Source organism: Chelonoidis abingdonii, chromosome 14 (assembly GCF_003597395.2).
Source record: "Chelonoidis abingdonii isolate Lonesome George chromosome 14, CheloAbing_2.0, whole genome shotgun sequence".
In the NCBI taxonomy this organism is placed as follows: domain Eukaryota; kingdom Metazoa; phylum Chordata; order Testudines; family Testudinidae; genus Chelonoidis; species Chelonoidis abingdonii.
Window position 1 is genome coordinate 34746036 of NC_133782.1, and position 12689 is coordinate 34758724.

The 12689-nt window shown below is 45.7% G+C and overlaps 1 protein-coding gene across 1 annotated transcript; it reads right to left on the reverse strand.

Moving 5' to 3' along the window:
- LOC116823671 (olfactory receptor 6B1-like) lies at positions 1 to 954 on the reverse strand. Its single transcript, XM_032778407.1, has one exon. It carries the CDS (start codon positions 952 to 954, stop codon positions 1 to 3), a length of 954 nt encoding a protein of 317 aa, XP_032634298.1.
- Between the last annotated feature and the right edge of the window lie 11735 nt (positions 955 to 12689).

A 12689-nucleotide genomic window follows, 5' to 3' on the forward strand; every position in this document is an offset into this window, starting at 1 on the left:
TCACCTCCTTATGAAAGCAGCCAGTTTGTCTCCAGCTTTCTTCAAAGCCTCTTTGACCTCCTTGTTTCTCAGGCTGTAGATGAGAGGATTGACCAAGGGTGTCAGGACAGTATAGAAGACAGAGAACACTTTGTGCAGGTCTCCTGCAGTGCCAGCAGCTGGTATCATGTAAATAATGATGAGTGATCCATAGAAAGTAGCAACTACAATGAGGTGGGAGGAGCAGGTAGAAAAGGCCTTTTGCTTCCCGGTGGTGGAGGGGATTCTCAGAATGGTGACAATGATACAAACATAGGATATCAGGGTTAACACGAATGTAGGAACTATAATTGCAAAACACAGTAATAGATCTACCAGTTCAATCAGGCTGGTGTCACTGCAGGAGAGTTTGAGCATTGGGGCAAAATCACAAAAGAAATGGTCAATATTGTTGGGGCCACAGAATGTTAATCTGGCCATCAAAAGAGTTATCAAGGTACTTGTAAAGAAGGCCATTGTCCAAGAGCCAGACACTAGCTGTATGCGAACCCAACTTCTCATAAGTGCTGCATAATGCAAGGGATTGCATATTGCTACGTAGCGGTCATAAGACATAACTAATAGGACGAAACACTCCGCAGTCACCATGAATACAAAGAAGTACAGCTGTGTGATGCAGCCAGTATATGAAATGGTTCTGTCCCCAGTCAGGAGACCAGCCAGCATTCTAGGCAGGATGGTGGAGGCATAGCAGGTCTCCAGGCAGGACAGGTTCCCCAGGAAGAAGTACATGGGGGTGTGAAGGTGCCGATCAGTCACAACTAGCACAAGAGTGAGGATGTTCCCGGCCATGGTCACAATATAGATCACTAGGAACAGCAGGAAGAGAGGGGTCTGCAGTTCTGGGAGGTTCCCGAATCCCAATAGGATGAATTCTGTGATGAATGTTTGATTGCTCCACTCTACATTTTCCATGAGTTTTCCCTAGGGGAAAAGAAGGAAAAGAGAAATAATAATAATAATTAATAATTAATAATAAATTAATTAAATTTAAAAAAAGCCTGCTAATCATTCGACTATTCTCTGATCCAGAGATGATACTTTTCTTATCTAGGCCGAAGTAAGTACGCCTTCATGTTTCACATTTTCTTTTCTCATCTTCCATTCAGCTGTGTCAGATTCCTGTTCCTTCATTTGGAGGATGTTGCTGAAGGTTAATGATGATGGAGTGACAGCAAAGCCATACGTGCTGTTGCATCAAAGAATAGTGATTAGCCAAGAAAAAGAATGGGAATGTCTATTGAATGTTTTACTCTAGAAAACAAAACAAAGTAGATTTCACTGAGTGTTGCAGGGCTTTGAATTTCTGTGCAGTTGTTATTTGCAGGCCAGTCCCATATTTAAAAATATTATGGATATAGAAGCAGATGCCTTTTGAAATTATGTCCATGGTGTCTCACTTTCTTTTCCCTGGAAGCCTTTTAGAAAGAGCACTCACTGAGATTATAAAGTGAACTTTCGGGGGAGGCTCCTCTATATCTGTAATTTATACACATGCCACCGTTCCATTTTCTGCTTTGCCATATAGGAGACCAAGGATTTTATCGCTGATCTGAGCTGCATAGATTTTGAAATGCTGCACTAATGATTTAATGATGCTGTTTGCTAGGCAGAGACAGATATCTCTATGTGGAAATAGATTGGTCATATTAGTTAATATTTGTTCTTTTGTTTGACATAAGAAATTAAAAAAAGAAAACCATATCTTGAAACCATATATTTCAGTGAAATCTAAGAGCAAAAGCATATCGTAAAGGAAGTACATATATTTTTAACCTATGTCTCCCTCCTGTGTGTATGTCAGAGTTACGGTGTATGTTTGTATATGAAGCCCAGGTTGAAGCAATTCAGTAATAGGTAAGAGCTGCTACCTAGGCTTGCCAGAAATCATTTTTTAAATCATTTCAATGGCTCTTATCAATGTTCATTTTTAAGCAGTTTTTACTATTTTTATTTATTTAAATTTTCCTTGCTTTGAGAGATGGTAGAACAGACAACTATTTAACGACATTAGATATCGAGATACAAAAAGTTACAGCTTTATAACTATTAAATCTAAATTGTCAACAACACATGTCAAAATATACAAAGCAAATAACCTGAAATCTAGTTTCGCTCTGTTTCGTTAAGTAGTCCACGTGTAACAAGTCTAATTTAAGAGTCTAAGTCACTGGATTTGGACTCTAAGTTCTCAGGCACCATTTTTCTTACTTTACCTAGCTGTAAGTTTTTATCATTATCAGTGGAAATAGTTTTTCCGTGGTATTTGGTGTTTACAGTGAAATCAACATTTGTTGACATGCATGGGTAGAAATCAAATCCTTCCAAGCCTCCTGATCAGTTTTATATTGGAGAAGGCAGAGAAGCAGAAGTATGATTGTGTGTCACTTATTTCATTATGGCCCTGTAATGGTAGATATTTTACAAATATTTGTAAGTACTAGACAGTCCCAGCCTTGAATTGCAAACAAGATAAATCTTCGAGGTAGCTTTGAAATCTCAACCTATGGGCCAGATATCCAGCGGTATTTTTTTACCTAAAGACGCTGATTAGTTTAAACAGGCTAGGCATCTAAACACACATTATAATCAAAGGGAGTTAGGTGTCCAATCTGTTCCCATGCTTTTGAAAATCCTTCAAGATTCCTTTCTGCATCTTCAGGTGACTAAATATCCTTTAAAATCTGATGCCAAGGGAAACATTTTTAGTTTGTGATTTTTGAACAAAAGGTTGACATTTTCCACTGAAAACTTTGATCCAGATGAAAAAGTTTTCATTTTCATAGAATTTTACACAGGGGAAAGGGGGACATTTTCTGACCAACTCTAGATTTTATTCTATGTTTCTTATTCTGAGTTTCTTCATATGATTTGCAAACTCAGCTAAGACATAGTAAATGACAGACAAGATTAACACCCCTTTGGTTAAAGGAAGCATAAATCTTACCTGTAAAGCTGCAGTCTGGCTAGACTGATGCTGTGCCATCTTCTCTTAGCCTTCTCATTTTCTAACTGCCTGAAGTTTCTCTCAGAACTTTTCACATACTTTCTTTCTCTTAGTAAAGTGAACTAAGACAATTTTGCAGGAGGCATTGATTCATTTTAGTAGCACTTCTAAAGGGAGTAATGCATCCTTTTATATTTATAGCCTTCATGTCATCTTCCTTTGAGGCAGCTACTGCAGGATATTTTAATTAAAGTGATGGGGGACTTAATTAAGAGAACATTTAATTTATTGGCAATTTTAATTCTCAAGGCAATCAAACTTCTAACCTTAGCTGAATTATTAAGGGCTTACATACTATGCCAGTGGGTCTCAAACTTTTGTTCTGGGGACTCCTTTCACATAGCAAGCCTCTGAGTGTGACCCTCCCTTATAAATTAAAAACACTTTTTAATATATTTAATGCGGCAATGTGGGCTTTGGGGTGGAGGCTGAGAGCTGACAACACCCGCCCCCAATTTAAGAACCTTCCAACCCCTTGTGAGGGTCCTGACCCAAAGTTTGGGAACCCCTGTATTAGTTTGAGGGAACTGTAGACAATCTGTCTGTCTGTCTGTCTGTCTGTCTATCTATCTATCTATCTACACAAATGTATAAGAATCTTCTGGAGTTACCAGTTAATGGAGTTACCCTTTTTCTGTTTTTTTAGAGGCTCAAACGTTAGGGAAGTCAATGAAACACTGCTGACATATATCACTGGAGGATCTGATTAAGTGTGTAAGATCCAAACTCCCCTCCCAAATGGAACCTTTTCATTTGATATAGATTATTCTAGGGTTCCTCCTTCAAGACTGCTCATCCCACACTCTAGATCATCTCTCCACCATACACGTGGGGCAAAGAATCACCTATGTCAGTAACTCAGGAGAATGGTGTAAGTCTAATGTCCTACTTTTTTGAGCGTTTCTAATACACCATAGGCTTTGCTTCCTCATTAATTCCCAGCCCATAGCCTAGATCCTCTGTCACCCACTCATTCCCATATCCCTTAATATCATGGCAAAGGTATGAATCACCTGTCTGAGTGAGGCATCAGAATGGTATAGCCCTGCTGGCTAGCTCCTCCATTCATGAGTGACTCCATTCATGAATCACCATGTAACTCATGGGATGACTCCTGGTTAACAATATTATAGCCATAAGTAACATATTAACATACAGTTATTACCATAATATATTGGTAACTGATGAAAGGCCTATTTAGTGCAGGTCCTTGGGGGTCAGTCCTGGATCTGGTTCTGTTCAATATTTTTATTAATGACCCAGATAATGGAGTAGAGAGTATGCTTATAAAATATGCAGATGACAGCAAGCGCTTTGGAAGACGGTCAGAATTTAAAATAACCTTGATAAACTGGAGACTTGTTCTGTATTCACCATAAAGAAATTCAGTAATGCTAAGTGGAATGTACTCACTTTGCAAGGAAAAAATCAAATGCAGAACTATAAAATGAGGAATAATTGGCTAAGTGGTCATGCTGCGGAAAAGGATCTGGGGGGTTGAGTGATGCTGACAATTTGTGTTTCAACAGTTATAAATCTTTAACTTTTTGAATCTCAATGTCTAATGTCATTAAATAATTACTCTCCGAACACTCCTCCACACAGTTTCACTCAACTGTTAACATTTATTTAAATAAAAATTGAAAAAAAATGCTTAAAACCCATCATTTTGTGCAGATGTGAAAATTTTACACGTATAAACAGCTAAAATACCAATCAGCCATCAAAGTTAGACTCAGGACTCACAGTTTGTCAGACCACTCTGTTTTATTAGCACAGCGCTCTGCTAATAACATCCAGATAATGTGAGCACCATGGAAGACACAAACTATCTTATTTATACAGATAAAAGAGCAGGAATTAGACAAAGGAACAAAGAAAGCAAAACAGTAAAATTCACCTGNTACAGATAAAAGAGCGGGAATTAGACAAAGGGACAAAGAAAGCAAAACAGTAAAATTCACCTGGGGCACAGCATGCATATCCTACTTCCTTACTAACTCTTATCGATCTAAGGCTAATACTTCACCAATTGCCCTTAAACGGTGCAATTGTTCTATGTTAATGTCTGTATTCCTGACACCTGGGTTGCAGCATTCCAACAATTTTGCTTAAAGGTACAGACAGCATTTCTTTAATCCTTTCTATTTTCACAATATAATTCATTCTACTTTCACACAACCAACCAACCAAGCAGTTAAAAACTATGGCCCCAGCAGAGATACTGTTTTTATGAGTCATTACAAATATATGTAACCCCCTAACCTTCCTTTTTCCTATGACTCCAGAGGTGTAATTGCCCATTTCATCTTAAATGTTCCCTTGCAACATGTGTTTACTCCTTACAATCTGTCCCACTCTTGTATTTAGCTCTGACACTCTGATTACATGAAGAACTCTGTTTAGCTTGTGGGCTTGTCTCTCTCACCAACAAAAGTTGGTCCAATAAAAGATATTGCCTTATCCACTTGGTTTCTTTTAAAAAGTGAACATTGATATTACTGTCTGAAATGATCAAAAAATAAACATTGAATTTTGCCAAGCCTAGTTATATGCAGCAGATCTTTATTTAAGGAAAGAGCAACAAATATATTACAATTACTCCTGGGGGAATTCTGTGACAAATATTAGGCAACCAAAAAAAATAAAAATCTGTGCACAATATTTTAAAATTCTGCATATTTTATTTGTCAGAATAACATAATATATTCACAGCTTTTTCAATTATTTTTGGTCATTTATTTCAAAATACCTGTCACCAAGTGTGTCTGTAACAATACAATACAGACAACAAAAAATATTCAGAAAATGTTTAAAAAAATAGATTCCTTGCTAGGCACATTAATAGAGAACTCTGAGAAATAATTCGTTTAAACTACAATGCAGAACAGTCCCTTGCAAACACTTGAGGGAGTCAGGGTAACAGAGGAGTTGAGGGAGAGGGAAGTAAATTGCTGGGAAGGAGCCTGGGTGTGAACTTGGAGGCTTGTTGGGTGTGAGTGGGAGAAGTATTGAACAGTTTTTTTCAGGGGGCAGGAAGGGATTGTTAGGGAGCTTCCCCCATGCAGACTCTTGCTGACCATTAGCCTCTTGCATTCAATCAGGCACATTTGCCTGTCCCCATGTGTTCTTATACCCTCATGTGTCCTTGCACCCCCTGTTCACATGTCCCTCCATCTGGACTCAGACACCCACTCGCACATCCCCATGTGGCCTGAAGCCCCTTCCCCCTCTCCATGTGTCTCTGTGCTCCCACAAGGCCACTCCCCTGTCCCCTTCCACATGTTTCTCTGTGCCCCACAAAGCCACTCCCCTGTCCCTGTGTCCCTCTCTCCCCCTGTCTCCATGTGTTTCTGTGTCCCCACACCACCACGCCCCTGCCAACGTGTCACTGTCCACTTCTCTGTCCTCATGTGTCTCTGTGCCCCCAGACACCCCCATCCCTTTACGTCCCTGTCCCCATGTGTCTCCGTGCCCACCTCCAGCCACCTTATCTCCGTCTCTGTCCCCCTCCCCCTTTCCTCATGTAACTTTGTGCCCCCTCCTAGCCAACCTCGTCCCTATATATCCTGTCGCCCTCCCTGTCCCCATGTGTCTCTGTGCCCCCAACCAGCCACCCCCATCCCTATACTTCCTTGTCCCCATGTGTCTCTGTGCCCCCACCCAGCCACCCTCCTTGTCCCCATGTGTCTCTGTGCCACACAGAGCCACTCAGTTGTTCCCCTTCCCCTGTCCCCATGTGTCTCTGTGTCCCCAATCAGCCACCCCCATCCCTATACACCCCTGTCCCCATGTGTCTCCGTGCCCTCCCCCAGCCACCCTATCCCTATATGTCTCTGTCCCTCTCCCCCTTTCCTCATGTACCTCTGTGCCCCCTCCTAGCCAACCCCGTCCCTATATTTCCTGTTGCCCTCCCTGTCCCCATGTGTCTCTGTGCCCTCACCCAGCCACCCCTCCCTGTCCCCATGTGTTTCTGTGCCACACAGGGCCGCTCAGTTGTTCCCCTCCCCCTGTCCCCATGTGTGTCTGTGCCCCACCGAGTCAACCCCGTCCCTTTGTGTCCCTGTCCGCCTTCCTGTCCCAATGTGTCTCTCTGTCTCACAGAGCCACTCCCTTGTCCCCCTCTGCCTGTCCCCATGTGTGTCTGTGCCACCACCCAGCCACCCCCTCCCTATGTGTTCCTGTCCCCCTCCCCCTGTCCCCATGTGTCTCTGTGTCCACACAGCCACCCCTTTCTCTATGTGTCTCTGTCTGCCTCCCCCTGTCCCATGTTTCTCTGTGCTCCACAGAGCCACTCTCCTGTCTCTGTGTCCCTGTCCCCCTCCCGCTCCCCATGTGTCTCTGTGCCCGCAGCCAGCCACCCTATCCCTAAGTGTCCCTGTCCCCCTCCCACTGTCCCCATGTGTCTCTGTGTCCCCACACAACCACTCCCCTGTCCCTCTGCCCTTCCCCCATTCCTATGTGTCTCTGTCCCCTTCCCTGCCCCCATGTGTCTCTGTGCCCCATAGAGCCACTCCCCTGTCCCCCTCCCCCTGTCCCCATGGGTGTCTACCCTGCCACCCAGACACTCCCATCAGTATGTGTCCCTGTCACCCTTCCCCGTCCCTATGTGTCTCTATTCCCTTCTCCCATACCCATGTGTCTCTGTGTCCCCACCCAGTCACCCTGTACCTGTCTCTGTCCCCCTCCCTGTCCTAATGTGTCTCTCTGCTCCATAGAGCCACTCCCCTGTCCCCCTCCTCCTGTCCCAATGTGTCTCTGTGCCACCACCCAGCCACCCATGTCCCTGTGTGTCCCTGTCCTCTTTCCCCTGTCCCCATGTATCTCTGTGTCCACATAGCCACTCCCCTGTCCCTATGTCCCTGTCCCCTTCCCACATCCCCATGTGTCCTTGTGTGTCTTCTTTCCCTTGCCGTCCCCATGTGTCTCTGTGCCCCACAGAGCCACTTCGTTGTCCTCCTCCCCCGTCCTCATGTGTCTCTGTGCTGCCACCCAGCCACCTCCCTCCCTATGTGTCCCTGTCCCTCTCCAACTGTCCTCATGTGTCTTTGTGCCCCACAGAGCCAATCCCCTATCTGTGTCATGGAATGATAGAATGTCAGGGTTGGAAGGGACCTCAGGAGGTCATATAATCCAACCCCCTGCTCAAAACAGGACCAATCCCCAACTAAATCATCCCAGTCATGGCTTTGTCAAGACTGACCTTAAAAACCTCTAAGGAAGGAGATTCACTAGACAACCCATTCCAGTGCTTCACTACCCTCCTAGTGAAAAAGTTTTTCCTAATATCCAACCTAGATCTCCCCCCACTGCAACTTGAGACCATTTCTCCTTGTTCTGCCATCTGCTACCACTGAGAACAGTCTAGATCCATCCTCTTTGGAACCCCCTTTCAGGTAGTTGAAAGCAGCTATCAAATCCCCCCTCACTCTTCTCTTCTGCGGACTAAACCCAGTTCCCTCAGTCTCTCCTCATAAGTCATGTGCTCCAGCCCCCTAATCATTTTTGTTGCCCTCCTCTGGACTCTTTCCAATTTTTCCATATCCTTCTTGTAGTGTGGGTTCCAAAACTGGACACAGTATTCTAGATGAGGCCTCACCAATGTCGAATAGAGGGGAATGATCACGTCCCTCGATCTCCTGCCAATGCCCTTACTTATGCAGCCCAAAATGTCATTAGCCTTCTTGGCAACAAGGGCACACTGTTGACTCATATACAGCTTCTCATCCACTGTAACTCCTAAGTCCTTTTCTGCAGAACTGCTGCCTAGCCATTTGGTCCCTAGTCTGTAAGAGTGAATGGGATTCTTCCGTCCTAAGTGCAGGACTCTGCACTTGTCCTTGTTGAACCTCATCAGGTTTTTTTTGGCCCAATCCTTCAATTTGTCTAGGTGCCTCTGTATCCTATCCCTACCCTCCCTGTCCTCCCTCTTGTTCCCATGTGTCTGTGTGCCCCCACCTGGCATCCCCTTCCCTCTGTGTCCCTCTCCCTGTCCCCCTCCCCCTGTCCCCATGTGTTTCTGTGCCCCTCACAGGCAAAACCGTCCCTATGTGTCCCTCTCCCACTCCCCCTGTCCCCCATGTTTCTCTGTGCCCGCACCTAGCTACACTCATCCCTATATGTCCCTGTCACCCTTTCTGTCCCCAGGTGTCTCTGTGTCCCACAGAGCCACTCGTGTGTCCCCGTCCCCCTCCCACTATTCCCACGTTTCTTTGTTCCCAACCCCAGCCAACCCTGACCCTATATGTCCCTGTCACCCTTCTCCTGTCCCCATGTGTCTCTGTGCCCCACACAGCCACCCCCATGCTTATGTGTCCCTGTCCCCTTCCCTGTACCCATGTGTCTCTGTGCCCCCTACTGCCACTCCTCTGTCCCTGTGTCCCTGTCCCCTATCTCTATGTGTCTCTGTGCCCCAATACCACTCCTCTGTCCCCTTTCTTGTCCCCATGTGTTTCTGTTCCCCCACCCAGCCACCCCATACCTATATGTCTCTGTCCCCCTCCCCTGACCCTATGTGTCTCTATGCTCCACAGAGCCACTCCCCTGTCCCCCTCCCCTGCTCACATGTGTTTCTGTGCCCCCCACCCTCCCCCATCCCTGTGTGTCCCTGTCCCTCTCCCCCGTCCCCATGTGTCTCTCCAGTGCCGGCTCCAGGCACCAGCCCAGCAAGCAACTGCTTCGGGCGGCTGAGGGGATAGGGTGGCACTTCTGGGTCTTTGGCAGCAATTCGGAGGCGGGTCCCTCAGTCCCTCTCGAAGAGAAGAACCAACCACCGAATTGCCACCAAAGAGGTGCTTTTCTTCTCTTTTTTCCACCGCTTGGGATGGCAAAAATGCTGGAGCTGGCCCTGTGTCTCTGTGCCCCCACTCAGCCACCCTCTATCTCTATGTGTCCCTTTACCCCCTCCCTCTCCCCCATGCAGCTCTGCATCTCCCTCCCCCCTGTGGCCCTGCACCTCCACTTCCACTGACCTCCTGCCCCAGTCCAACCCCCACAGCACCCAATGGTGTCTGTCTACCCACAGCCCGTTTCTCTTCCATCGGTGGCAGGGAGCTGCTGCTTTTCTTGTGCCACAGTTCCCTCTCTTGAGCAGAAGGTGGAACTGCAGCAACATTTTCGCAGAAGCTTTTTTCTGAGCAAAAAGTAAATAAAATAAAATATGTGGGCTCATAATTATGCATGCATGCAGTAGTGCAGAATTCCCCCATCCACATACAATACGGTAGGTGATTAAAATATTCTTGGAAACAAATCCATCTTCCCACAGTATTCCAGATGAAAGAAAGAGCATGTGTATAATAATTAAAGACTCCTTGGGCAAGAGAGAGTGAGCATGGACAAACATTAGGATGACTCCATAGCAGCGTGGTTAAAGCACAAACCTTAGGCTATGGGACAGACAGGATCTGGTACCCTTGTTCCCATGACTCTTTAGGTAGTTGTCCAAAGTGGAAAGGCTTCAACAAGAGAGAATGAGGTGGCAGATATATTTTTTAATCTCTTCTCCCCACTCAGCTGGAGGATGGAGTTGAACGAGGCTGGTGTACATCTCAGGTGTGTGCCCAAACCACTTGGCTATAAGTTAGCTCTCCACCACCACAACAACATGGCTGCACGGGCGCCAACTTTCATTTTTCCCTATGTGTCCCCCTCCCATGGTGCTTGGGGTGGCCAAGGGGAGGGGGTGGCACTTTGGGCTCTTCGGCAGGAATTTGGCTGCAGGTCCCTCGGTCCCTCTCGGAGGGAAGGACCTGCCACCAAATTGTCTCTTGTGGAAGAAGCGAAAGAATTGACAAGGATTTGTAGGAGATCTTAATGCATATCAGTCTGTTAGCAAGAGTTAGACCAGCTGTAACCCTAATGACGTGAGATTTGTAGAAGCGAGGATAGTGTGAGGCGAGTAGGAAAGAACTGTGTAAGAAGTTATCACGACCTTGCACTGATAATCAAATACGTAGACTGGCGCCCAGAAGTGAGGCAAATAAGATAGCAGGATGGCCTATGTATAAACAAAATGCAGCTGTTGCTCATTATTGTCTGTATTATTGCTTGTTATTGTCTGTAACAAAGGTTATAAATGCTGCTGAATGTAATTGTTTACCTGTTGAGAGAACCTGTCCGGGACTGGGGGCGAACCAGTGTCCTAGGCACTTCCTCCCTCTATTTGCAATTGCTGGAGAAATAATAAAGTATTTGATTTGCTGCACCCAAACAAAAAAAACGAGAACTGAGTTTTTCCTCCGACAATTGGGGGCTCGTCCGGGATGGCAACGCCTACTGAGACACAGGCAGCTGCTACGGATCATTCCCCTTCGAACCCCATGGCGCCACAAGAGAGATATGAGACCTTTTGAAATCTCTATTGGGGTGTCGTCGGAGACTGTCCGTGGGCCTTCTGTCTCTGTTGGGCTCAATCGTCATCCGAACTTATTGATTGACTGTGCAGCAAGATCAGATGCAAAGTGGTATTGGGGAAAGGCCTCAATAAGGTTAGTTTATAGCAGTACTGGGAAACTGCTGGGTTGGCCAACAAGGTAATGCATAGGTAAATGCATTAGGTAATGCACAGTGAAATGCATTAGATATGCAGCGGTGCTGAGGTGTTTTTACTGCCTCAAGAGGGGTTGTTATACCGCCTCATGGTATTGGGTCCAGACATAAGGTACAGATGCATCGTGGTATTTGGAAATAAAGGCCTTGGTGTGTGTGTGTGTACACCAGTGTGAGTGACTGTTACCAGAAGACGCCCCGAGTACGCTGTGAAGCGAAAGCTCGTGACCAGGACTACTCTAACGCAAGCCCGGTAACTAGTGGATCTTTAGGAGATCCGACCCATGGTGGGCTGACTTAGCCTTGCATCGTCAGGTGAGGAAGCTACCTGGGCTAGGAGTGTGTGAACCCATCTTTCCTCCCCCTTTCCTTTCCGTGTGAGCTACTGACAGTCTGATCATTTCACTGGATGCAATCAGAGTAAGCGGCACCGTCTCCCTGAGACTAGCCGACACTCTTTGCTGAAGGGAGATATAGGGGGGTCGTGGCCATCCTCGTTAGCCTCTCCTGTATGAGTACCCTGTAGGGAGAGACCCTTAGTTTATGTGCCGCTAGCGCAGACAGGGCATCCCCCCTGTGTGTGTGTGTGTGATTGGAAAATGGGCAGGGGACAGTCTAAGCATTCCAGCTCACCCCCTAAGGGTATCCCATCTTATTTCATATACGTACATTATGGTCCAACAACCTGCAGGTATTTAGACAACTGGAATCTTTACACGCATGAAAATCCATCTAAACAATGCCCACAAGAAGGTGACTTCAATCTAGATAAGATCATACATCTAAGAGGAGCTTTTAAACACCAAAAAGCCTCTGACAGTGTGAGTAATTTGTCTATAGAGGAAAGAAAAGGGTTAATCTGAAATTCAGCTCGGCCCAGAGATAAAGAGAAAGTTGCTCTGCATTCAAGGTCAAGAATCAACGCAGACTATGCTAAGTACAAAGAAAACCTGCTTTCGGCCCCAGTTGGCTGTGAAAAGAAAAAAATATATATATATATATAAGCGACTGGATAGCGTAGTGGTTAAGAGCGCCGCCCTTTGATACGGGAGACCGCCCTTTGATACGAGAGACCGGGGTTCAAAACCCGGTT